This window comes from Rhyacophila brunnea, unplaced genomic scaffold (genome assembly GCF_057557595.1).
Source record: "Rhyacophila brunnea isolate RB1 unplaced genomic scaffold, BYU_Rbru_1.0 scaffold_14, whole genome shotgun sequence".
NCBI classification, from domain to species: domain Eukaryota; kingdom Metazoa; phylum Arthropoda; class Insecta; order Trichoptera; family Rhyacophilidae; genus Rhyacophila; species Rhyacophila brunnea.
Window position 1 is genome coordinate 39,565,119 of NW_028232796.1, and position 27,832 is coordinate 39,592,950.

The 27,832-nt window shown below is 35.4% G+C and overlaps 1 protein-coding gene and 1 long non-coding RNA gene across 3 annotated transcripts in view; both read left to right on the top strand.

Moving 5' to 3' along the window:
* Positions 1-23,239, top strand: part of LOC147075974 (ornithine aminotransferase, mitochondrial-like) — a 33,085-nt gene extending 9,846 nt beyond the window's left edge. Inside the window, exons 1-8 of one of the 2 annotated variants that reach the window (XM_085942304.1) lie at positions 8,068-8,184; positions 9,458-9,629; positions 11,342-11,566; positions 12,867-13,090; positions 14,614-14,757; positions 19,501-19,657; positions 19,953-20,156; positions 22,012-23,239. In XM_085942304.1, the coding sequence (XP_085798430.1) occupies positions 9,464-9,629; positions 11,342-11,566; positions 12,867-13,090; positions 14,614-14,757; positions 19,501-19,657; positions 19,953-20,156; positions 22,012-22,175 (1,284 nt within the window). In that variant the 5' untranslated portion in view covers positions 8,068-8,184; positions 9,458-9,463 and the 3' untranslated portion in view covers positions 22,176-23,239. Of the gene's footprint in view, positions 1-8,067; positions 8,185-9,457; positions 9,630-11,341; positions 11,567-12,866; positions 13,091-14,613; positions 14,758-19,500; positions 19,658-19,952; positions 20,157-22,011 lie in introns of those variants that run through there. The other variant, XM_085942303.1, reaches the window with a different exon arrangement.
* LOC147075975 (uncharacterized) lies at positions 605-26,914 on the top strand. Its single transcript, XR_015069991.1, has 3 exons — positions 605-1,158; positions 23,225-24,010; positions 25,285-26,914. It is a non-coding gene; the product is annotated as an uncharacterized LOC147075975 (long non-coding RNA).
* The last annotated feature ends 918 nt before the right edge of the window (positions 26,915-27,832 follow it).

The following is a 27,832-nucleotide window of genomic DNA, read 5'->3' on the forward strand; positions in this document are numbered from 1 at the left end:
ACGTTGCTCTAAGAATGTCAAAAGTAATCCGATTAGCTAAGACTAAACGTTGCTCAGAGTAATCTGTCAATCGTTACGACCATGGATACCGGCTCGAATATTGGATTTTGCTGATAGTGCCGGAAGCCATGACGTTTTTAATCGTAATTCATCATCCCTATTAATCTTTTCAGGGTATCTATGGATTTCAATGGCCTCCTTTACAGCAAAACTTCATCAAAATCTAATTTTCCAGCCGGTATCCCTGGTCGTAACAATTGTTATTTCTGATAGTAAAGACGTAACAAATGGGTTAGCGAGATTTAAAACAAATAAATCAATGTTTCTGACCTTTCTGCTTCATAAATCTAATTAGTCAGCCAAATATGAAACTGTCGTAAAACGTATGAGATCATGGTGGAATCACTTTGTTAAAAGTGCGAAGTATTGTTTTTTCCAATCTTTCTCATTTTTATTAATTTATGTGAAAACAATAAAATGAATATAGGTAATAAATCAAACTTCATTATTTCTAATGTAGTTATAATATGTTACGAGGGTGGGTCAATAATTCCTTAGAAAAAAGCATTAAAACAGGTTTTATTTTTGTATTTTTTTTTTATTTCTCAACATAATTTCCTTGGAGCTCAATACACTTGGTTAGACGTTTCTCAATTTTTTTTAAACCGTCAGAAAAATAAGTTTTCGGAAGGTCCTCAAAATAAGCATTTGTCCGATCGATGACTTCTTCATTTGAAAAAAAACGTTGTCCACTTAGCCATTTTTTTAAGTTTGGGAGAAGGAAAAAGTCACTGGGGGCTAAATCTGGCGAATACGGTGGGTGGTCGACCAATTCGAACTTAAATTCTTCAATTTTAGCCATTGATCGTAAACATGTGTGAACACGGGCATTGTCCTGATGAAAGAGGATTTTTTTCCTGTTTAAATGAGGCCGTTTTTCTTCAATTTTGTTTTTTAGCTGGTCCAATAAAGATGCATAATAATCCCCTGTTATTGTTTTTCCTTTTTCCAAATAGTCAACGAAAATAATTTCACGTGCATCCCAAAATACAGTAGCCATAACCTTACCAGCTGATTTTACGGTTTTCGCCTTCTTTGGACATGGTTTGCCTTCGCAATCCACTGCTTTGACTGTTCTTTCGTCTCGGGAGTATAGTGGTGTATCCATGTTTCATCTACAGTCACAAAGCGACGAAAAAATTCATCCGGATTGCGTTGCATGAGCGACAACAGGGCTTTAGAGGCCACCACCTTACTGCGTTTATTGTCGACTGTGAGCAAACGCGGCACCCATCTTGCAGAAATATTTTTCATGCCCAATTTGTCATGTAAAATAGAAATGACGCTACCTTTTGAGATCCCTGTAACCTCAATTATCTCACTCAACTTTAATCTTCGGTCACTTAACACCATATCGTGGATTTTATTGATCATTTCTGGTGTAGTCACCTCTACAGGATGTCCTGAGCGTGGTTCATCCTTTGTTGATGTACGACCACGTTTAAATTCATTTAACCAGTTATAAATAGTTGCAAGTGAAGGAGCAGATATGCCGTGAACTAAATCCAACTCATTTTTTATTTCCTTTGCTGTTAACCCTTTTATATTAAAATGTTTAATAACAACTCTAAACTCAATTTTCTCCATTTTCCATTTTTCCATTTTCCACAAGCAAATTTTTTTTTAAATGTACGAGAAACACACAACAACCCGACCAATCTGATTGAAACTTCGCAGCATACTGAATCGGTAGTGCCGCTGCATGAAAACAAACCGCTTGCAGTACTAGTCGCGCCACCTGTCGGCTTTTCTAAGGACTTATTGACCCACCCTCGTATTAAAGGTATTTTTTTCTGTTATAGTTTTGCTTTTATTTTATTTTCCATAAAAATTGATAAAAAAATCAATCCCGAAAGTTTCGGGATTATTTTTTACCAATCCCGGGATTCATAGGCATCGAAAATAGTTCGGGATCCTGGGATTGGAATCCCTAGTCACAAAATATATAAATTACACACGCCACTACATAAATCACTGATTTAACCTTGACAACAGGTGCTATTTTGAACTTCAAACGCTTTTGAAGAACAAAGCTCTCCCAAAGGAAACCAATACACATCTCTATAAAATTATCCATTAAGCATACTGAGAAGTCGACAAAAAAGATGAGAGAAATGGATGTCTTTGAGAAGACAGTCATGAGAAGAAAACGACATTTTTAGGAGTAATAAAGACATCAACGAAATACGACAAAATCCATTATTGACCCAATCAGTGACGTCCCGTGGGGGTAGGCAGATTGGGCGTCGCTTGGGGGCGGCAAATCGAGGAGAATCATTAAATAGAAATAGGTACCTAAACTTAGTAATAACGGAAATATCTTTCCATTTTAAAAAATCAGCTCACTGCTTGGAAATAAAATGTATTAATTAACATAGAAGTTTTAACAGGACTGTATTTTTGTCGGATTCGCGATGTCTAGTTTACTTCCGTTGTCTTTGGACGTCACGTCCTTGATGACCAGCAATGACACATGTAGATTTTTAAATTATATTTGAATTATGGGTAGGTACATACTTACCTAAATAATTTATCCAAATATTTTTACTGTCACTCGCGAGTTTTGAAATTTGTCAGGTGTATTTTTAAATGTATCTGAAACCGTGGACTCGCAATACTGTCTAATGAAGTAGAGATGGCATTTAAATTAGTTTTAGTTGTATATTTTTTAGTAATATTTTTTAATAAGATACAACACATTTCTTAGATATTGGAGTCATAAAAATACTGTATTAAAAAAATGGGGCGGTATTTTGGCGCTGCCTATGGGCGGCAATTTGTCTAGGGACGTCACTGGACCCAATATTAGCAAACATGGACATACCTACTACATTCTGTGCAGTAGGCCATTTCATATCGATGTATTGTTTGAATGCAGCCAATATTGATTATTATTGAATATTAAACTATTGTTTATATTATGACTAAAGCATATCTGATTGCATTGATTATGGCGGCCGTTGCGAAAAATGTCTTAAAAAATACAAAAATAGGTTTCATAATATGCACCTACATACTGTTTTATAACTTAAAAGATATTGTTCTGTCGTGTAGGTACCTATGTAGATACATACGTTTTCCATTTTCTTTTAATTGATGTAATTAATGAACTTGGATATTAGGGATTTTAATCTTGGTCATTTTTTTAAATCACGGGGTTTCGTACTGAGGTGGTGTAGAAGCAGTGGCGACAGGTGGAGGTAGGCTGTTAAGATCCGCTGTAAATGCTGCACACTAAACTTTGTCAGTCATACGTATTTTTTGTTTTCATTGAAATAAGACGACACCGTACAGATGGTGTTGGTTAGTTTTTAAAATTTAATTAAACCCTGCGAAAACCTATACCCTATAACCCGAAAAAAATAGATAATTATAGTCAAAAATACTCGTCTATCTATTCTTTTTCTTTCTTTCGACCATGTCCGATCCTAATAGGATCATATGGGCCTTCACGGGGTGGAGGTTTGTTTTTAACAGATTTTATTTTTACGAGAAATGGATGTCAGCCACTTGCTCAGCCTATTAGGTCCATACTCTGACTCATACACAAATTGAAAAACAATATGTGTACATGCCAGACCCAGAATTCGAACCTGGGACCCTCGACACTATAGACCGGCGGTTAAGCCACGCGGCCATCGTGGGTCTATCTATAAAATACCTAAAATGATGCCATTAAATAATGTATAATTTTGGATATTTTATACATAAAAAATACTTTTTATGTAAGTATTATATTTGTTTGGTTTAGGCTGGGGTTAATGAATTCAAACAAATTAACCAACTACAAATAAGTATGAATGAAAAAGTTTGCACAAGCTTTATCGTATCGCCTAAAATATACAATATGTGTACTTGCCAGACCCAGGATTCGAACCTGGGACCCACGGCGTTATAGTCGAACGCTTAAGCCGCGCGGCCACCGCGTGTGTCAGAGTATGGACCCAATAGGTTGAGCAAGGTGTTGACATCCATTTCTCGTAAAAAACAAAATCTGTCAATACAAACCTCTACTCTGTGGAGGCCCATATGATCCTATTAGGATCGGGCATGGTCGAAAGAAAGAAAAACATACAAAAACTATTATAGTTTGGTTTAGGGAGGGTTTAATTGATTTTTAAAAAATATCCAATACCATCTGTAAATTATTGTAGTTTTAGTTCAATAAAAATAAATACGTATGACTGATTTGTGCACTATTTATGGCGGATCTTAAGAGGCTACCTCCACCCTTCGCTACTGGAGAAAGTATAAAAAAACATTTTGAGAAATATGAAAGTTATAATATTGTGAGCCGATGTATGCGAAAAGAATTATTTCTACAAAAATTTCATGTTATAAAAGTTTCATTGCCTGTTAAAAGGAAAAACGACTTAACCCAGACAAATCAAGTTTTACAGGAGCCACAGAAATGTTTTTCTTATAGTTTTCATATGGAGACCTTAACTGCATGATAGTTATTAATTTAGTGTTTTATTTTCCCAATCTCATACTAATTATTGAGGCAATTAAAGAAAAACCAATTAAAATCATGGTTAAACCATTTTCCCACTGTACTTCTTTCTTTCTTTTTAAAATAAATTATAAGCTAAATTAAGATAATAATTCGGCATTTGTAGCATACATCATTTTTTGGACACAGAGTGTATTTAGTCGTGTTGAATATTATACAATAAAACCTATTTTGAAAAAACTGAGGCTTACATCTTTACATCTTGTAAATTGTACGTATTACATTTCACCGTAGCACAGTTCGCCGTGAGCTTATCGGAAAGAGATGACCGTATACTATACGGTCATCTCTGTGTATATCACCGTGAATTAAAAAAATACCCGTTGTTATGTTTCTAATTTAATAATTACATACCAATGTGTTTTAGGTGCAAGTCGGTCATTGTCGATTTTGGAAAAAAATCATGAATAATTCAAGAATGAAAACCTAACCTGACAAATAATGCAGTATATCGGCTATTTTCAAAATTTGTTTGCTGCTGGCTTCCTGCAAAGTGTAAACCGACAAGAACCGTGTTTTATTTAGACATGAATTTTATCTCCCCTACGACCCAAAGAGATTGGACGGTCTTTAATATACGACAATATATTTCCGATATAACATTTCACGGTGAAGTGTGATACGGCGAACAGCATACAAGTTTCCGGACACGTTCATTTACAGTTTACATTCCGCCATACGCGAGAATGAAAAAGTAACTGTTTTATATTTAATCATTGTATCTGCCATATTATTGTTATGTTATGAGTGTTGTTATGACGGTGTATACAATCCTCGTGCATAGCCTGATTGGTTATGCCAGTGTAATAAAATAAGTATAAATAGATTTTAACTAAAGTCAATTTATATAGTTGGTACCAAAGAGTGAGCTCAAATTGAAAGCGATTACTGTCATTTAAATAATAAGAGGAAACAAATCTTCAAAGATTTATGAACTCTCAGATTCATTTTTAGTGCCAATTATTTAGGATGAGAAATGTGTTTAATATAGAGTCTTTTTTTTTAAATACGTAGATAATACTGTTGCACAACGTGGTCTAAGAATTGTCTGCATGCATCAATGAGCTTATGGTTTGTTATTATAAAGATACCATAATATACTGATTGCATAGGTCATGGCCCCCACAAGGGGGCGGCTTGACAGGTGGACCAACTAAGTATTATGAACAGAAGAAAATTAATAGCGACATAATACAAATATTGATTGTGTTGTCACATTGCATTATCCTCCCATATTTTTACTACATTTAAACTGATTTATTTTATCCTAAATCCTGTAGAGCAGCGTTTCCCAATTATATTTAGTTATGGTCAGTGTTTTGGGGTACAGCAGTAGAAAAATAAATGATTAATTAATTAATAATGAAATTTCACGTTATCATAATTATTATGTTTTTAAATACTAAAAAAATATTATTATTAAAAATATAAGATTTTCCTTTTAATTAAATGATAACTATGTTATCAGATTCCTTATTTCTTATCGATATTCGATAATTGTTTTATGGACCGAAAAGCTTTTTAAATTCTTTATAGATATGCACTGCAAAACGATATGCATTTATATATAAACTGGTCATGAGGCCCAAACACAGCAGTGTAGTGAAACTGTACTGTAGTTAGTAATAGAAGAGAAAAAATCCCAAACACTCAGGCCACCTACATAATATATTGTGATCTAACCGGGATCGAACCGGATCTCCCGGATGAAAGACCAGCACCTTACGCACTGGACTACGGGAGGTATTATGGATAAATTTAAATCATTGATTTCCGACCCATTGATCGCGTGAATTTTAAGGGGTCGTTAGCTAGTCCTAAGTTATGATTTTTGGGCTATTATAACCCCTTTGACCATATGGTAATCCGCCCCATGGCAGACTTTTACAGGCTTGTCGTTCCTTTAAACTAGCTTTTCTTCTGCCTCCCAGAGGCTCTGATTTTAATCGGAAAATAGACAGAGAGTTCATTTCATAGTTATTTATGAATTTACAAATTTTAGACAATTCGTTTTAGAAGCTACAAAACTTTGTAAATGCGTAATATCGCCTGGGTTCATAATATACTAAATATTTGTAAAACTCCTTGGAGTATGGGACGATTCGGCGTCGCGTTGTGCATTTCAAAAATGGAGAGAGGCCTTTTTACTTTTACCTACCCAATTATTTCTCTATATGTATCTCTCTGTCATCGCAATTCTGACTTCTTGCAAGTCTGTCTATACTCAATCATGACCATCAGCCGGGATCGATCCACTGCTGGATGAAGGCCTTCACTCTTCTCGATACCACGTACATCCACCGAACTTTATGAGTTTGTCTATACAGTGGATTTTCGGACGTTTCTATGACGCTCCCTGGGTACCACTGTATGACGGCATATACCAGGGTTAGCGAACCCTTTTACGTACCTACGCGTGCCAAAATATCCCAAACATTATTTTTCGACTGTCTGACGTGCCGAGCAGTTTTCCATTGAAAAAAAATAGTTTTTTTAAATGATGTTCTAGATACCACTCACAGAACATAGCACACGTATAAATAGCTTTATCACTTTTTTAAATTATGCCATACATTTCGGTCCACCAATTTTGAAAATGTCTGCCAGAATTACTATCGAGTTTTTGTTTCTTATTTAGTGCAGCCAGTTCTTATGGGTAGATATGTTAATGTATTGATTAGTTTGGTTCTTTTCGCATAAATTGACACCAGAATTACTCTGATCAGATGAGGAATTCCCTCGTTACAGTGGTCTCAAATATTGTACCTAAATCAAAATTAGAGGTTCGCGGCGCGGCATCCCCCGCCGCCTGGTGAGGTTAGTGAGATAATATTATATGTGACGCATAAAACCCAATGACCGACCTATGCAATTATATATTTACATTAAACGTACTGCGTCGTTGCCTGCTATTTTTTATACAATGCGATTTGTCATTTATTATTATTATAGGTATTTTTTCCCTTCAACCGCGTGCCATAGGTTCCCCACAACTAGCATCTACTATCTATAATTATCAGTCACACAATAAATGTTTTCACATTTTTTGTGCACGCATTCAACATAACATTAGGGGACAATTGCTGTTAAGGTACGAGTACCATACAAAAATGATTACCATAGTATAATTTACACGAATAAACACACCAATATTATCAATACATAAACTGCACTAGATTTCGCCTGGACTGTACCTACATAGCGATTGGCTTGGCTAATTCATATAACTCTTAGAATTGTGTAGCCCTCATGGATAGAGGGACAATTGGCTAAGTCGGGACCGTTACAGACTCATTTCCAATTTGTCGTATTCCGATAGTGTCAAAAATAATCCGTTTTATCTCAGTTTGTGGACGATTTGACTAAATAATACACACCTGATAATATGGATATTATAATAATATAAAAATAATTGTTTGCTAACTCATCGTCTGATAGTGGTCATCAATCAAAAGTGCAATATCCTAAACATTGTTTTTTGTTTTTCAGTAGGTATGTCCATTTATAATTTTCTGTTGGTGACATGACGTGAATATTGATTTAAAAATAAACAAAGCAATAAAAAAATAATTCGCACAGCAGCTAGAGTGTAGAACTCTACTTATTAATTGGTAATAATCACCTCAATTACTTATTTGTGCAAGTTTTCTCTTCAGGTGTTCATGCATGCATTACATTAATTAATTATAATATAGTGATTTTTAAAAATAAACATTTTATCATTAATTTTTAATTCATTGATACCGATAGTAAGACAGTATCAAAGTATTATTTATGTTTTATTAGTTATTTTTGTTTTCAATATTTAAATTGTGATATTACCTAGTAGTTAGGTATATTTAAATTATTTAGTGATGAGGGGTGGAGGTAGGCTGTTAAGATTCGACATAAATAATGCACACTAAACTTTGTCAAGTCATACTAATTTGTTTTCATTAAACTTAGAATACAATTTTCCCCTGCCTAAACCAAACCATAATAGTTTAACCTTTAAATTAAACCCTTTAATCTGTATGTTACTTTTCTAATGTTTATTACTATTGTAAATTAACAGTGTCATCTGTGAATAAAAACTACAATTGTTTTGTCAGCACACTTTGTCCACTGCAGAGAACTGCAAGTTTTTAAATAACATTTCATTCACTCAAAAAATAATACAGTTTGTTGCTGAAAGGGTAATTAAGGGTTAATAAATTATTTCTTTTATTCAACGAATAATTCACAAGATTTGAGAATGTAACATTCAATATTATAACGCAATTTGATAAGCATTTCATGTAAGAACTACTAGTTAAAATCGCAATTAAGTAGCCCGTAGCTTAATTGGAAAAACATTGTATTGATCTATTTTGAAATTATTCATTTATCCCGCTTACATAGAATGTAGATAAAATTGATGTGCTGGCAAATCTATGCTAAAATATCATAATATGTATGCGCAACATTAGGGCTCGAAATGGACCGCACGTACCGGGTCTCAGCTCCGTCTCGTGGAAAAAATAATTTGACCGTCAGAGCTAGTGCAACTATACAAAAAAAAAACTAGCACACTTATTATTAATACCTGTACACAATATGAAATAAATATGTTAATATCGCGCTCAGGGTTTTTATATTATTTTGAGTGCTAAACAAAATCCATATTATGGTAGTTTATCCCACAGACGATAGAGGCGCCCGCTTAAAAAATAGTAGTTTTGACAATTTCAATAGACTGTTTATCTGTGTTTCGGATTCCACGGGGTTATGAAAACTTATTTTATTTTATCATCTGTTATTAGGAATATAGTGATTTGTCTCCTAGAAATAAAACGGCATATCTGTGTAAGTCAGAGGTTGATTTATATGGTTTAATTAACTATTGTTGGTGTTGTTTGATTGCAGCTGAAAATGCTTAATAGTAGTGGACAAAGGATTCTATCGTCTGTGAGACAATTTGCTGTGCTACCAGTATCCTCGGTCCGGACTATCACATCCCAAGAGGTGATTCAGCGGGAGCTCAAATATGGAGCCCATAACTACGATTCTGTTCCAGTCGCCTTATGCAAAGGAAAAGGTGACAAACTTTACTTAGAGACCCATGTATTCAGTGACGTCCCTAGACAAAATGCCGCCCCATTTTTTATCATCGTTTCATGACTCCAATATCTAAGAAATGTGTTGCATGGTTACATTACTAACAAAATATATATCACTAAATCTAATTTAAATGCCATCTATACTTCAATGGGCAGTATTGAGAGTTCACGGTTTCAGATGCATTTAAAAATACACCTGACAACTTTCAAAAGTCGCGAATGACCAGCAAAAATATTTGGATAAAGTAATTAGGTAAGTATGTACCTACCCATTCATTGATTTTATTTCCAAGCAGTAAGCTGAATAATTGTTTAATGGAACGATATTTCCGTTATTACTAAGTTTGGGTACCTATTTCTATATATACCTAAGGAGTCTCCTCGAATTGCTGCCTTTCAAGTAACTGCCGCCTCCAAGCGAAGGTCAATCTACCCACCCACACAGGACGTCACTAAATGTATTATATATTCTCTTTTTGAAAGCAAACCGTAAATGCAACATTCACAAATATATGGCAGATAGCTTTATAAAATAAGCTAGATAACAGAAGAAAATGCTAGACTTCCGCAACATTTAAAAATGTCTAGAAATTAGAATTTGAAAAAATGGCGGCATTGAAAATTGTAAATGTAAAAACTGCCAGTATCTATGCTAAGATTACTTACTTGATTTTATATAGGTACATAATTGTGCATTTCACAATCTCCATAATATAAATAAACCCACTAACATCCACATAATATGTTGACTTCTCATTTAGGGATTAGATTACGCTAGATCCGAATTCTGGTGGTCGTTTAATTTGGGAGCTGGGTTGAATTTAATATGGAATAATATTAAGATTTAGTTGGTTTAGTTTTTAGGTATGTGTCTGTACAAATTTGATTAGCTGTATGATGTTAACATACATTTACCTGAATGCTCTGCCAGTGAGCCATTTCCGAGAAGGTCACACCGGCGCTAGGTACTGAGAGTTTCCGACGATTAGATAGTATCGTCACTTGCTGTTGTTACCTGTAAATTATTGCAGTCGGGAGCTCGCCCCTCGACGGACGAGACCGTATTATTTTAATGCGCCAATTTATGAAATAATTATTGTAAACTGTACATTGTTTGTCTTGATCGCTCTCCACCCAAGTTGTTCAATTCAATTCAATTTATTTATTTTACATATTGTGGACATTACAAATTATAAGTTTAAGACGTTCACAACATGACATGAAACATAATTATAAAGAGGAAAGAAAAAGAAAAGTATTGAAAGGGATAAAAATGAAAATATAAAAAGAGAGCATAATATAAACAATAAACATACAAACGCAGTGAAAATACAATGATAAATCTATAGTAGGTAGTTCAAAGAAGTACACCGAGTTTGCTAAGGAGACCCTATTTTAAGAATTTGTAAAATAGCGTCCACCTAAACTCACCTCACGCAAGTGGAATTTGTCAATACCCGAAGCAATTTGGTTGAACATAGTTATCGCCCTCCCAATTGGCATTACCAGTGGCAGGTTGGTCCTGCACCTTGGGAGAATAAACAACCGATGCTCCCTATTTCTAAGATAGTTATTGTTATTGTTGTTTATTGGATGCCACCCTCCTCCCAACCCAGCCGTAACTCTACCTACCTACAATATAACATATTTTGCCTTCTTATCTTGAACCACCTAATGAATTTATTTTTAGGCGTCCACGTCTGGGACATGGAGGGCAAGAGATACTTCGATTTCCTGAGCGGGTATTCCGCTACGAACCATGGCCACTGTCATCCGAGGCTGATGGCGGCTATGGTCGACCAGCTGAATATATTATACCACACATCCAGAGCTTTTCACACGGACGTTTTGGGAGAATTTGCTGAAAAGGTCTGCAAACTGCTGGGTTACGAAAAAATGCTGCCAATGAACACAGGTTTTCACCCTTTCATTTTTAGTTTGAAGTTGTCCGCAAGTTCGTTGTTTACCTATTGTATTATTTATTTTCGGCGATGTTAAAGAAACAATACACCAACAATATTTAAATAATTGACATACACACTAGGTACCTACAAACAGACATCTCCGTCCAAGTCGTGAGCGAGAAGAGGCATTCATCTCCTCGCTCAGTATGATGGTGTTTCGTCTGTCATTAGGACTTCGGAGGTGAACAAATTAAAACACCGGAATTGTAGTCAGAAACGGCGAGGCTTATTACGTTAATTACTATTTGGTTATTACATTGTTATAATTTCTTTTCAATTTAATTTTGGCGGATAGCGAGGTTAACACTCAAAATGTCAAAAACGTCAAAAATGCTTCTTCGCGCCAAAACAAACGGCCGCACAAAGCGGTACAAATTTTAATGCGGCGTTGCCATTCTCGTTTTGTTTAACGGCATTCAGACAATATTGCCGGTTAGATATTTAACATTATTTATTAATTTTCGCAATCAACCCTTACTATTTGTCGGCTTAATAAAGGTTCGGGTTCTCTAGATCCACAGAGACATCACCAAATGGGGACCATTCGGGGGTGTAACAGTACCTACTAGGTACCGATAATTTATTAGAGCATTTCCACGAAACCTACTCTCAAACAGTTAGGTGGTGGTTTTAGATACGTGTTGGTCTATGGCGCTGACATATTATTTTTTATTGTTGATTGATTTAATAAAATGCAAATTTTTTTTGTAGTACTTATTCCACTTTAAAGCATATCGCACACTGAGATCTATACGGTCATAACTGAAAATAAACTCAAATATGACTTATGAATGCAATAATTACTTACCAAATACTGTGTGTCAGAATAAATCTTTATAAAACAACTTACTGTCCTTAAATCTATCTCGTAGTTATTGAGGCTGATGCTGCGAAACTAAATACTGGATATCTGGCTCAATTTTTATGAGGAACAAACGAAGGTCTCTTCTTTCGGAAATATTCAGGCGGTTTTTTCTTTGGTCATAATATGATAAACAGCACTAAAGCCTGATTCCACAAGATATAAGGTAGGGAAAGGTATCAATAAAGTGAATATCATTTTCCACATATTTGGTTATAAGACAGGCATTTTTTTTTTATTTTGCCATAGGTTTTCATATCCACCACTATCGAAAATGTTTTTAAAACCCCTACCGCTCACCTTTAAAGCTGGAACGCCCACTAGTGGGCGGTAGGGACCAGGTTGACTACCCCTACTTTAAATTGAGAAAAAATCATTTTTATTTACAGGAACTGAAGGTGGAGATACTGCCTGTAAATTGGCGCGAAAATGGGGTTACGACGTGAAGGGAATCCCCGAAGGGAAGGCTAAGATAGTTTTCGCGGAAGGAAACTATTGGGGGAGATCTTTGGCGGCCATTTCCACATCCAATGACAGCGACGCAGTTCTGGGCTATGGGCCCTTTATGCCAGGATTCCAGACCATACCCTATGATGATGTAGAAGCATTAGAGGTAGGTACATATTGGTAGAGAAATTACATATTCTTATGGAAATCACTTTGGAACGGTGTTAGTGTCATTTAAAAGTAACGATACCAACAGAGCTCGAAATGGACCTGAGCGCACCGGAGCGCCGTTCTGGTTCGTGAAATCGTTGAAATTATCGCTCCGTCTCGTGGAAAAAAAATTGGCCACCTGAGCTAGATAGGCCATATAACAACAAATCTAACACACTTATTTTTATAAAATACACATAAAATTAAATTTGATAACGACCTATGTTCGTTCTATGTATGTTCGTAAACTTTTCTATTTCGAGGGCTGGAAGCCAACGCCGAAATGAGTCGCCTGCACTGCCTGAAGAATCTGATACCATTCTACTTTAGTTGATATTAAAAAACAGGTGTTATGTTATTTAGTTCTAATAGCAAACACTATCCACGAAATAAGTAATGATAAGGCTTCTGGCAAAAGCTTATTATCAGGATGCGTGTAGAGTGGCATGGCCCCCACAAAGGGGGGGCTGACAGGGCTCTAACCTGGGGGCTCAGGCTCATGGGGGGCCCGGCGTGGCGAGTCCACAACAAGTGAGATAAACAAACACACATCACAAACTTGTTCTAATAGTAAAATGGCGATATTTTCTTTTAATAATGGTTATATTTTAAAATATGTGGTTGTGTTGTGCGATGTCATTTTTAATTGTGTCATTTGATAACTCCATAATTCAAGTGGATATAAGTATTGAATTACACTAAATATCCTTAATTTTACCGTGAACACCATTTGGAAAACGCTACTGTAGAGCGTCACACTGCCTTTAACTTTGGCGATAGGTAGGGGGGGTCATGAGAGTGGGTCCAGAAATCATACACCGTCTAACAGTGAACGGTGATTATTCAAAGAAAAGTACAATTACAGTCAGTGACGTCCCGTGGGGGTAGGCAGATTGAGCGTCGCATGGGGGCGGCAGTTACTCGAAGGGTGGCAAATCGAGGAAAAATAGCTACCTAAACTTAGTAATAACGAAAATATCTTTCCATAAAAAATTTAGCTTACTGGTTGGAAACATAATGTATTAATTAACACAAAGGTTTAACCGGACTGTAATTTTTTTGTTAGGTTCGCGATGTCTAGTTTACTTCCGTTGCCCTTCGGCGTCCTTGGTGACCAGAAATGACGCGAGTAGATTTGCGAATAATTACAGTCTATTTTTTGTTAGTAATGTATCCAACACATTTCTTATATATTGGAGTTAAGGATGTAAAAAATACTGTATAAAAAATGTAACGTTATTTTGGCGTTGCCTAGGGGCGGCATTCTGTCTAGGGGCGTCACTGATTACAGTGTACAAGTTTACAATATGTAAGCAATCTAGCAAGTAGGTGCCTATAGACCAGACAAGCGTTAACGTCCAAATGTCGTCCTCAACTAAGGCAGTTGATGGAACTTGCCCCAGATAAAGTGGCGTGGAAACGATTCCCGGAGACAGTTCCCCGTGGTGATATTATTCACATGTGATATTTGAATTTTAGGTGGCACTTCAAGACCCAAACGTCTGCGCATTCATGGTGGAGCCAATCCAGGGAGAGGCAGGAATAATTGTACCAAGAGACGGATATTTGAAGAAAGTGAGGGATCTTTGCACCAAGTACAATGTTCTGTGGATTGCTGACGAGGTATTTTTTTATCAGACTTATATTGTTAATCATTATTGCAGTAAAAAATCGCGTATATTTTATTTATTGTTTTGGGAAATTCGTTGAATATTATGGCCAGTTCACACAGCTACAAGAACGTAGTAACCTGCGGTCGTGTGAATTTGTCGGCAGAGGGGTTAAAATGTACCTAGTCCTGAGTCCTGTGAGAACAAGCATTGTCAGCAAAATCCGTGGCAAACGAATCGATCACGGAAATCATATCGGTTAGTGCTTACTCAGTGACAAACGCTGATGGCAAAAAGAACATTGTATAGTACCTACATACATTTTTAGTATAAAAATTTCACACAAATATAATTACCAATTGCAAATAAGAGCTTTTACCTCAGTAATATTTAATATTATTTATTTTGTTAAAATGCATTTTTAACCGAAGGCATGGGATACTCAGTGTCAGCATTATTCAATATTAATAAGATTGAATGAATATCTCACTCCGCTTTTATCTTGATCGTGTAACAGTCACTTCATATTGGTCACCCTGTATCGCTTAGCCTCGGGCTACATATCTCACTAGTTTTTATATCTTATATTATTGAATTTATTGTACCTGTGTAAACTGTACTTGTCAACAGTGCTCGAAATGGAAAATTTTACGAACAGGAACGCTCAATAATTTTTCAAAAATGTGCAATATTAGATATAATATCTGTAGTATAAAAAAATATCTTAGTTTTACATAATGTACTTTATAAAACATTTTCCTCATCACCTTCGCCCGAATCAGTTGTAACATAAAAAATATATCATAATATAAGTTTACGAAATCGTTTACTAAAAAATACATCATTCATAATAATAATAATTATACAAATATGTTTACCTAAATGTAAGTATATGAATCTAATTGGAGTAGGAAACATAAAAATATATGAAATAATGGACAAACCAATAGAATTGTCCATTTGTTTCGTCAGTAGTTTGAATAAAAACATGTAAATAAGTGTAAATGGAAACATGAGTGAAGATACCTTATCGTTATTGATTTTTGGGTTTTCACCACGTGTACTTCTTCCTTCTTTCCTCGATATCATATAATATCTCTTGATAATGGCCTCTACAACAAGCCCGAAACGTCGAGAAAAGAATAAAGAATTACACACGGTAAAAACCCAAAAATCAATTACGATGACAAACAACTGTGAAAGTCTCAAACAGAAGATAAGTACATTGGTTAAACCAAGTTACATGCTACTTTATTTAAAGCTAGTACCTAAATTGGAAATATTTTGATTAAACAATTTTTTAATCACATCAAAATCCATCATGTACGAAAAAGTAGGAGCATGGTTCATAATGAATTAATTTAATAAAATTACGTACTTAATGAATACACAAGTTTTACGAATGTAGCATTCATTATTAAATATGCATAATTTTAAACAACCCCAGACTTGTAGATATTAGAAAAAAATATTCAAATATTTACACCATGTGGGCATGTGGGATAATTTATTCTAATAGGTTTCTGATGTTGTTGAAACTATTAATTATTATGTAAGTAAATTCCCATTGGATTCCTCTATGATTGTATTAAAATGTATGCTACCTCTTTTATTTCGACAACATCTATCGCATGAGTTTTCGCAATGTAGTATTTGCTCAATGCAATCTATATGTTATGTATTATATAATATATAGGTGCATATGAGGGTGAGAAAAATCACGTCACACAGTGATGTTCCTAAACAAAATGCCGCGTCAATTTTTCTACAGTATTTTAAATCTCCCTATGATGACTCAAATACCTTTGCGATAATAGGTATATGAAATTAATAACTAATACATAATATTTATTCGCTTTTTATGTTACTAGGTATAAGATAGAGTTTAGACATTTACCCAAATCACCGGAGTGTAAGGTCCTATTCGATACCCAACTTCTATAGGGAAACAACTCAAAATACATTGTTCTAAGATTTCGTCGTTACCACTTGGCAATACCTACACAGTTTTGTTATTTTTACTCATTTTTACTCTGCTATTATTGTACAGTAGGTACCTATATAAAAATCCTTAGTACTATCATAGTACCACTATGTTTGTGGTTTGCATAGTATGCGACAAGTTTCTCCAATCACAAGACAAACAATAATTCAAAACACCAACAAAAACTCACAATCAAGACACGATAATTATATAGTACCTACTTGATTTAGGTGGGTATGTACTTTTTTATAATTATTATTGTTTTATAAATAAATACTACGACGATGTAAATGACCACGACCACGACCTCTTGTTAGTCGAGGATTGCTGTTTAAACTAATATTTTGTAAGAAAATTTATTCTTTCAAAGCCCTCAAATCAAAAATTACATGTGCTATTTATTAGTTATTGTTTATAAAACCTTTTTTTGAGACAAAAAAATCTCTTCCAGCAATAAATCTTCACCGACAATATTTTTTTCAATGCACAATAGGTAGGATTCATTGTATTATTATTGAGTAGTAAACAGCTTTGCTACGTAGAAGTTTTGTGAAACAAAAATATGAACTAAGTAGGTACCTACCTATATTGATTTGATGATTTATTTCAAAGGACCGTATTACTATGGTTATTTTAATATCCTAAACAATATATTTTTCCATTAGCTTTATTTTCTGTATAACATGAAGGATAGGTAAAGAGTTTAGGTAGGTACCTATCTACGAGTATTTTTTCACTGCAAAGTATTTCTGCCGAACTAAAACCGAAATAAAAAATAAGAGTAGGTACCTAGCTCAGCATGATATGGGTAATACTATGAACGTTTAAATTTGTTCGTTCCCCCTGATGAAGATGCCCATAAACGAAAAAATTGTACAGAGACCACAGACATTTTAATTTACTTGCACAATAGCGCTATTAAACCTCCTTGGATGTATATCGCTCCATATCGATGGGAAGACACCTTGTTGGTTGCATACCATCTAATATCAACAGGTCGACTAATGAACGGCCTCGATTGTCTTATGATGTATTTGTGAAAACTATGAATGCGTCAAGCCTACCTAGTACCTAAGGTTAGCTATCCTATATCCTATATTTTACGCAATCGTCAATCGGACAGTTATTGTTTTGTTTCTTCCATCCATTTCTCTCCCGTTTCATTCCATAAAATATTGTGACTTCCACTCCCGTATTGATTACAAATTTAATGTACTCAAAATCATAACTGTTTGGTAACTCGCGATTTACACTCTTACCCAAGTCAGCTAAGCCCTGTGGTTCATACCAAAGTGTCTAAAATCCAAGCCTTGGTAGATACCTACCAGGGCTCGAAATGGACCGGAACGCACCGGGGCGCCGTTCCGATTAATAAAATCTCCTAGGAAAATAATTTGACTGTCTGAGCTAGATCGGCCATAAAACAAAAAAACCTAACACTTATTTTCATAAATTATTCATAAATTTAGATAACTATGTTAATATTTTCGTAAAATCATCGAGCGCTCCGGTTCGTAAAATTTTCCATTTCGAGCGCTGATACCTACACAAAGGTAATTTATTTATTCATAAAACATTAATTAACAAATGAATTATTTTTCACAATACCTATGTAGATATTTCATGTGTTTTAATTGAAAATCAAAAAAAAGGTGCGTAATAATTTAACGTTATTTTGATATTAGTAGTAGGTACCTACCCTAAATAAATGATGTATTTTGTGATTTTGTCTGCAAGCAAAAAAAACTTGTTGAATAGCACTGAAGAATAGAATAATATACTATTATCTCATATTGTCTTAAAGAAAACGGAAGAGAGCAATACAGTCATGTAAGGGTGCTTTCTTCAATAAAAACTGTATTTTTTATTATCAGGCATGGGTTGTCTAGAAATGCATTGTTAGGAAAAAATATACCTAGATGCATTTCTAAGAAATTTGCCTGTTATTATCGACATGTACGAATTATTAAAAATCAGGGGTAGTCAACAAGTAAAATCATTGTTTAATATTTTTTTTTTCTTTAAATATATTTATATACCAATTCATATTCCTCAATTTCAACACAATCTGAACCGGAACGCTATATTAAATATTCTGATGAGGCTCGAGAATTTTACGAGACATCTCGCTATCAGGATTCCACGAGAAGGAACGGTAGATTCGAAGAATCCACGAGACGGAACGGAATTGTCAACGAATTCACGAACCGGAACGGCGCTCCGGGGCGTTCCGCTCCATTCCGAGCGCTGCTTGTCAATCAGTAAATAATCCACGCAATCGCAATTCAGACAACAATCGTTCTTCACTCACTCCTCCATAATTCATTATAATACAGCTTCATCACCCCAAAGAAACCTATTATATTCAGAGCACTGGATATGTTCGCCTTATGACATCGAAATGATTACGGCGAATTAACCTTCATATATTTAATTTGAACTTTTAGTGTAGTTTACTTAGTTAACTGACTTACAAATAATTCTTTTCATGAATCCTCGGAATCCATCCGAGATACCCCAATGCTTAATGACCATTAGGCTGTGTCAACTGTCCACACATGCACGTCAAGGTGCCGCAGCAAGATATCACTGTAGGTATACTACAACTTAACGCATTTATACGGCAATCTTCAGTGAATACGTGGATATCTACAGTCTTTTTTACTGTAGTTATATTAGTTACGTTATGCTAAATAATTGTTAATATGATATCACAAAGAAAATGTTTAATGCCAATCCGTTGATTTATTAATGGGGTGACTTCTTTTTCAGGTCCAAACTGGATTGGGTAGAACCGGAAAAATACTTTGTGTGCACCATGAAGGTGTCCGACCGGATGTAGTGGTTCTCGGAAAAGCTATTTCCGGTGGTCTATATCCCGTTTCATGTATCCTAGCTGACGATACAGTAATGCTGGTAATGAAGCCGGGTAAGTAATTTACATTTTTTATCTAAAGACCGATTTCTATAAGCTGGCGTACACGTTAGCACGGTTCTTTTATGAACTAGTGGAACTAAATTCCTAAATTTCCCCCCGCTTCAGCATCTTAGCACTGCATTATGTCCGCCACCCGCCAACTCCATCGTCAATGCGACTCTAGCGACGTTATGACGTGTACGCCAGCGTAAAGAAATCGGAATCTATTTCGGTTTTTAAATAGTGACGACGTGATAGCAAATTCACATTTAACCAGTGGTAACATGATTAATCATTTTATTTCTAGGCACTCATGGATCGACTTTCGGAGGTAATCCACTTGGATGCCGAGTAGGAATAGCTGCTCTGGATGTCCTGATTGAAGAGAAACTTAGTGAGAATTCTGCAGCGATGGGGAAGATCCTCAGAGGAAGACTGGATAAAATGCCAAAGAAAATTGTCAAGGATGTCAGAGGCAAAGGATTGCTACATGCAATCGAAATCAATACCGGTAAGTGTGTTGTACTATAATCATGGTGACCATATTATTTTCTTGAAAAAATAATAGACAAATCGGAATAAGAATATCTATTGGATAGATATATAGATGAGCAATGTTCCCTGTAAGGTGTGTACACATGTTTTCATCCCCCGCACAGTCCACATACAAAAATATTATTTTAAAAGAAAGTTTCCTTTGCCAGATTTTAGTTTTGCTAGAATGCACGAAACTATCACATGCAAATTTATTCGACTCATTTCTCGGAAGGCGAATATAATTGTTGATGAAAGTACGGATACATCTGTGCAAAAATGCTAATTTTGTATGTCAAATATCAATATGGGATGAATTTACTTAAAAAAATATCGTTGTTAGTGTTATTATATAAAATCACTGAAATTAATAAACACCTAAAAAATATAAGTTTTGATGAAAGATTGTAAGTGTGTTTGTGGAGGGGGGGGGGGAGCGGTGAGTATTTATTTGTAATGATAAAAGACAGTACCTAGTGTTATTGTTTAATTTGAAACGCCATTGTGTCGTCAGCCGAATACAATACGTTTTTGAACTATGACAATGAAAGAGTGTGGTAGGTCAGCGACTTCTGAATTTTCATAATATCTGTGCATGAGTAGTAGAAACCTGGCGGAAAAAATAGAAGCTACACCGCACAAAGCATTTTGACATTCACCGAGTATAACAACCTGCAAATAGCACCACTCAACGACAACAAACACGTTCGGTAACGTTTGAAGAATGAGATTGGTGAGACAGTCAGCACTTTTCTGTGTAAACAGTTATTGTCGTGATTGTTTAATTTATACAATATTGTTGTCAGTAAATCTATGCAAGTGTACAGGCGCTATAAACCTATTAAGTACTAATTTTACTGCAATAAGGTGTCAAATATTATAATAACGTTTGCGTTTAGTATAATATTCAAAATATCATATCACAATATTGCATAGGCCAAGTTTTGCCATGTGAAATAGTTTTTCGTGTTATGAAATACCCGGGGTTCCGGCGGCTAGCTCAGGTGTCCATCGAACCCCGGATTCAAAAAAAAAGATATAAACGATTGGAGTGTAAATAAAACACAGTCTTTCGTGCTCGTAACGTGGTCTTCTTATATTTTACACTTTATTTAAACGTTTACATATTTTGTTTTAACAATACGTTTCGCAGGTCCGTACATGTTGGAAAAGGGACGCTCACTAACTTTTTTTTCTTTTTCAAACTTCGCGTACCCACGCCATCCAACAAAAAGGACTCTCGTGATTGGCCAAATTTTATCGCGTGATGTTTTTTGATTTGACAAATCACGAGGACCACCCCGGCGCAGGCGCGTGGAAATTTGGACGTTGCCGGCAAGCGCGGCAAAATTTATTATATGAATACTTATATTTAGTCTTAAAATTATCTCTTTCATCCATCATCATTTATACTTTTTAAATTAAATTAAATGTATCTTAATTGCACCTCTGCCCAATATGTGATCTTCACACACCGGACGAAGGCCTTTACTTATGAATAAAAAATACTTACGTGGTTGAGCAAGGAATCAGATTAGATGTTTTATGAAGCCGTTTCTAGAGGTCAGGGTTACGTTTCGACTTATAGCTACTAAATGATTATTTTACACCGGGAGAAGCCCGCCTGTAATAGGGGTATATCAGTTAACTATTGAGTTTCAGCAAATCAGTTATGGCAAAATCAGTCGAATAACGATCGAAACAGTATCGTGGAAGAAACTTAAGTTAATTTACCTTTTTAGAATAAGAAAACCTCCAAAAGTGGACGACAGCATACCTATCCGAATGCAAAACAAAATGTTTCACTTTCTTTAATTACACAATTTTTTCAGATGTAATCAGCGCTTGGGACGTTTGCCTTCACCTGAAAAGGGCTGGTGTTCTAACGAAGATGACGCACGAGAAGAACTTGAGACTGTCTCCACCTTTAATCATTACCAAGGATCAGATGCACGAAGCCATGGACATTATGGAAGACACGTTAAATAAACTGTAGATTTAAATGATAATACATTATAATATTATATGAGAGCATTTAAAAGTAAAGCATAAACATACATAATACAATCAAAGGAGGAAAACAGTTAGTCAAATACAGCTGCGAGTGCACAACCGTTACGACTCGAAAATAGCCGCGAATTTGTCAGCTGTATACAAACGCAAGTTTGATAGTAGAATTGTTCCGTTGCTTAGGCAACGGATTTATTATTGTCAGCCATTTGCAATTCCTTACGTAAACAAACGATTAAATGTCAGAGTGACAGTTGTTACTTTAAAAATAAAAACAACGAGAAATAACAAGATAATTAAGCGCTAGTCGAAGAATCTAGATTATCACAAGTTTTGTTTTTGTTTTGTTACGCCAAAGAAGTATAACTTCTAACGTGCGTACATAAGTACACGCACCGAATTTTTTTATTCATAGCACGAATCTAAGCAATAAATTAAAAGTAATTACTTAGGTAGAATGGTGTCAGATGTTTCTGGCAGTGCAGGCGGCTCGTTTAGGTATTGGTATCGTTACTTTTAAATTACACTAACACCGTTCCAAAGTGATTTCTGACAAAGAATCTGTCCTTCCTTTACAACAGCTTTTATTTTAATTAATCTCGTATCTTTCCACCAAGAATCGATTCATACCTAGTTCTTATACTTTTCAAATGCGATGTATCAATAGGTATGATGCCACCTAGAGAGCTGTATCTACATGCATCAGACAAGGGTGTACCTTGTTACCCCTTTGCGGCCTGTTTAAGCGACTTTGCCGAACATAGCCGCTGCATCTCAACTAAATAATTCTGTTCTACCAATAAAACATTGTTTCACACTAATAATTATTATGTAAACAAAACAACATTTCAGTATTTTAAGACCAAGGTAGTGTAGACCTATAGATACATTAATATACTATGATAATAGTAGCTAATTATTTAAATATTCAATTCACTATACATACAGTAAAATGTTATATCATACAGTTGGTCGATGGTGTGCGTGCGGATGGGGGCCATACTAAATACTTGGCAGTCGATGAGCGCATATCAGTAGCGCACCCAGGGGGGGGGGGCAGGGGGCCTTGCCCCCCCCCAAAATATGAAAATCATCAGAATTATTTTACATATTGAAATCGAAAGCCAATAAACTATACCTTGGGCTTAGACAAACAACACGGCAAAAAATGATTTGTAATTCTCCGGCACCCTTTTTAGTAATATTTCTTAGATTTTAATTTCTAATACAAAAATTTCGAAACACTAATGTCAGGATTTTTTAGAAACCCGTTCCCTAATGAAATTCTCGGTGTCCACCCGAATTCCGGAGTGGTATTCCGGTGGTGGTGGTGGTCATGGCTGGGGAGGGTTGACAGGGGTCTAGCCTGGGGGCCCGGGCTATGGGGGGCCCGGCGTGTCGGGTTGACCAGATAAGTGAGATAAACACATTTCATAAATTAGCTTTAATAGTAAAAAAAAGTCGCCTGCGGCGCTATTATACTTCATGACTATGAACATTTTAATTTATATAAATGTCCAATATATTTTCTGATTATTATGTGTCGACAGCTCCATTATTAAAGTAGATGACGTACTGAAAATCGCCAATAATTCACTGTATAAGTACCCTCAATTTGAACTAAAACACAATTTGAAAAACGTTAATGTAGTGTTTCACACTTCCTTTAATCTAAGCGGTGGATAGGGGGCCCGTCAAATACCCTAGCCCAGTGGTCGGCAAACTCATTAGTCAATAGAGCCAAATATCAACAGTACAACGATTGAGATTTCTTTTGAGAGCCAAATTTCTTAAACTTAAATTATATACGTAGGTACGAGGGTGGGTCAATAATTCCTTAGAAAAAAGCATTAAAACAGTTTTTATTTTTGTATTTTTTTTTTATTTCTCAACATAATCTCCTTGGAGCTCAATACACTTGGTTAGACGTTTCTCAATTTTTTTTAAACCGTCAGAAAAATAAGTTTTCGGAAGGTCCTCAAAATAAGCATTTGTCCGATCGATGACTTCTTCATTTGAAAAAAAACGTTGTCCACTTAGCCATTTTTTTAAGTTTGGGAAAAGGAAAAAGTCACTGGGGGCTAAATCTGGCGAATACGGTGGGTGGTCGACCAATTCCAATTTCAATTCTTCAATTTTAGCCATTGATCGTAAACATGTGTGAACACGGGCATTGTCCTGATGAAAGAGGATTTTTTTCCTGTTTAAATGAGGCCGTTTTTCTTCAATTTTGTTTTTTAGCTGGTCCAATAAAGATGCATAATAATCCCCTGTTATTGTTTTTCCTTTTTCCAAATAGTCAACGAAAATAATTCCACGTGCATCCCAAAATACAGTAGCCATAACCTTACCAGCTGATTTTACGGTTTTCGCCTTCTTTGGACATGGTTCGCCTTTCGCAATCCACTGCTTTGACTGTTCTTTCGTCTCGGGAGTATAGTGGTGTATCCATGTTTCATCTACAGTCACAAAGCGACGAAAAAATTCATCCGGATTGCGTTGCATGAGCGACAACAGGGCTTTAGAGGCCACCACCCTATTGCGTTTATTGTCGACTGTGAGCAAACGCGGCACCCATCTTGCAGAAAATTTTTTATGCCTAATTTGTCATGTAAAATAGAAATGACGCTACCTTTTGAGATCCCTGTAACCTCAATTATCTCACTCAACTTTAATCTTCGGTCACTTAACACCATATCGTGGATTTTATTGATCATTTCTGGTGTAGTCACCTCTACAGGACGTCCTGAGCGTGGTTCATCCTTTGTTGATGTACGACCACGTTTAAATTCATTTAACCAGTTATAAATAGTTGCAAGTGAAGGAGCAGATATGCCGTGAACTAAATCCAACTCATTTTTTATTTCCTTTGCTGTTAACCCTTTTATATTAAAATGTTTAATAACAGCTCTAAACTCAATTTTCTCCATTTTCCATTTTTCCAATGTACGAGAAACACACAATAACCCGACCAATCTGATTGAAACTTCGCAGCATACTGAATCGGTAGTGCCGCTGCATGAAAACAAACCACTTACAGTACTAGTCGCGCCACCTGTCGGCTTTTCTAAGGACTTATTGACCCACCCTCGTAGTTTAGTTAAAGTCCTAATTAAATTATAGGTAGGTACACTGAATAAAACTGAATATCATACGTAATAATGATCTTATTTATTAATAAAAATTAAATTGTAAGTAAGGTATCCATAAAATTGAATCATGACAATGACTGACAAACTCAATGTGAATAATGGCCTTGCATCTCCTTGTAAAGTTTGGGTTCGTATGTTGTTGATTTAATTTTAAACACGATTCCAGGTTCTCATCAATAAATCGATTTCTCAATTTACTCTTGATTTCCTCTCTTGGAAATCTTTTTACTAACCACAAAACTTGCAATATTAACATTGTTGAAAGATTTTATTCAGTACCCAATTAAATACAGAACTTTATTTTTCTTGACTCTTCTCCTCAGCTGCTTTCTTCCTTGCATCATCGACAGAATATTTAGCGCAAAATTACGAGTTTTTAGTTGTAGTATCTCTCTAAATTTGAATGCGTCAATTTTTCCCCGACACATAAATGCAGGTCTGGAAGCCATTTAAGTTTTGAATAAACGCGAAGTCTCGGTCTATTCAACATTGTATTTACGGTTATCCTCTTCCATTTTCTTTGCTTCTTCTTTGTAGCCATGTCAAATATGACAGAGAGCATCTGTGGCAGAGTCGCACTCAAGGGGCCAAAGAGCCGCAGTTTGCCGACCACTGCCCTAGCCTGAGGGCCCGTTTCAGGATGTGGGAGCCATGGTGTAGGTACACCGAGTGCAATAGACAAAAGACCGATAAACGAGATATAAGGCTGTGTTGTATTGAGTAGGTTGTGTATAATTTAAAGGCAATAATACTTTTTGTGTCCATTTTCAATTAATATGTTGGAACCTCAATATTAAAAAACCAAAAATCTTCAACATTCTGCGAAAAGAACGACTACACCCACTACGGTGGTGGTGTAAATCAAAAGAACATTTTTTTCGGTGGAATTCGGAATAAATATTTTATTGTTGTTTTAATTTAATAAAACATAATTTTTTTTAGTACTTATTCCACTTTTATTAAATAGATTAGGACCGGTTTCGTCCGCCTCAGAGGGACATTTTCGACTAGTTGAAAATGTCCTTATGTATATCGCCATGTATTGTGAAAATATGTAAAAATATTTATATGAAGAAGAAAAAGAGCCTATAGGACTAATTTACATTCTCCTCCTTGGGCCCCCCCCAATAATAATTCCTGGGTGCGCCACTGGCGCATATTCATAGGTATTCGTACGCATACAATCCACAAACCGAATCATTGTTTTGTTTTTACTGTACCTATATATTATTATGTTATTTTGATTATAGATTTTTATGTAGATAGAGTTAATTTTTGTATAATAGGAATGGATAACATTATATGTTTTCTTAAAATGTTCATCACAAAATCAAAGTGAACTGTTGGTATTATGGTCTGAATTGTTTGTTATTTAGTATTTAGAAAAATCTGCTAGGAATTAGGTATTTCCGTATTTTGTATCGGTGCTGTAGGGAGGTACCGTTTTATATAAAAGATAAATTGTTTAATTAATTTTAAAACTCATATGTTGTAACGTTGTCGATAATTAAATAACATGTACGTACCTACCCAATAGATAACAATAAAAGTAATATTTGTTACCGATTTAAAATGTTTTTATTTTAACAATACCTACTAAATATTACAATATAATAAAATAAACAATCAAGACATTAACTAAACTGTGATTTTTAAATTTATTTATTTTTACATACTTACGGTGAACATTACAAAAGATGTTCATAACATGACATTTAAATACAAAGAAATAATATTAAAACAGTGTAGAGAAGAAAAAAATCTATCACAAAAATGAAAATTAAAGTAAAACATACAAAAATTATAAAGCATGGAAGCACTCCGAATGAGCCAAGTGGAGACCCTATTTTATGAATTTATAAAACAATGCCCACCTATATACTCATCCTCATGTAGGTAGTTAATAATATAAAGAGAGTAGGTTATTGTTCGGCAAAATGAAACCGTGTTTCTTACGTATAACGCACAATAGAACCTCAATTTTATATGAAAATGTTATACTTACCATCATGTTGCTTCTCAGTACGGCTACCGATAGTTACATAACCATATTTTCGACTAAAATTAATAAAATAATTAACACTACCTACCTACTTAAAGCCTCGATGACATTGAGCTACTTTACAAGCTGCTTGTTGGCGAATTTAAAAGCGGGCGAGTCAGCTAGTGCGATTGTGATGATGACACACAAAACTTTCCACTCGCTCAGAAGCCACAAGCTAGCGGCTATTTTGACAGGACGTAGTTCGATTTTTTACCGGGAGGTCACCACTATCGCTCTACTGCGCAGACGCAGACCGGCCCACAAGCCAGTGAGTAGCGTGTAAAAGTAGCCCGGTTTTCAACTTTTCTCGATAGATTGTTTACACTCTGCTTGTTAGCTTGTTCGGTGATGACACTGAGCGAGTTTACAAGCAGATTGTAAATTCGCCAATAAGCAGCTTGTAAAGTAGCTCAATGTCATCAAGCCATAAGCAATATGTGGTCGGAG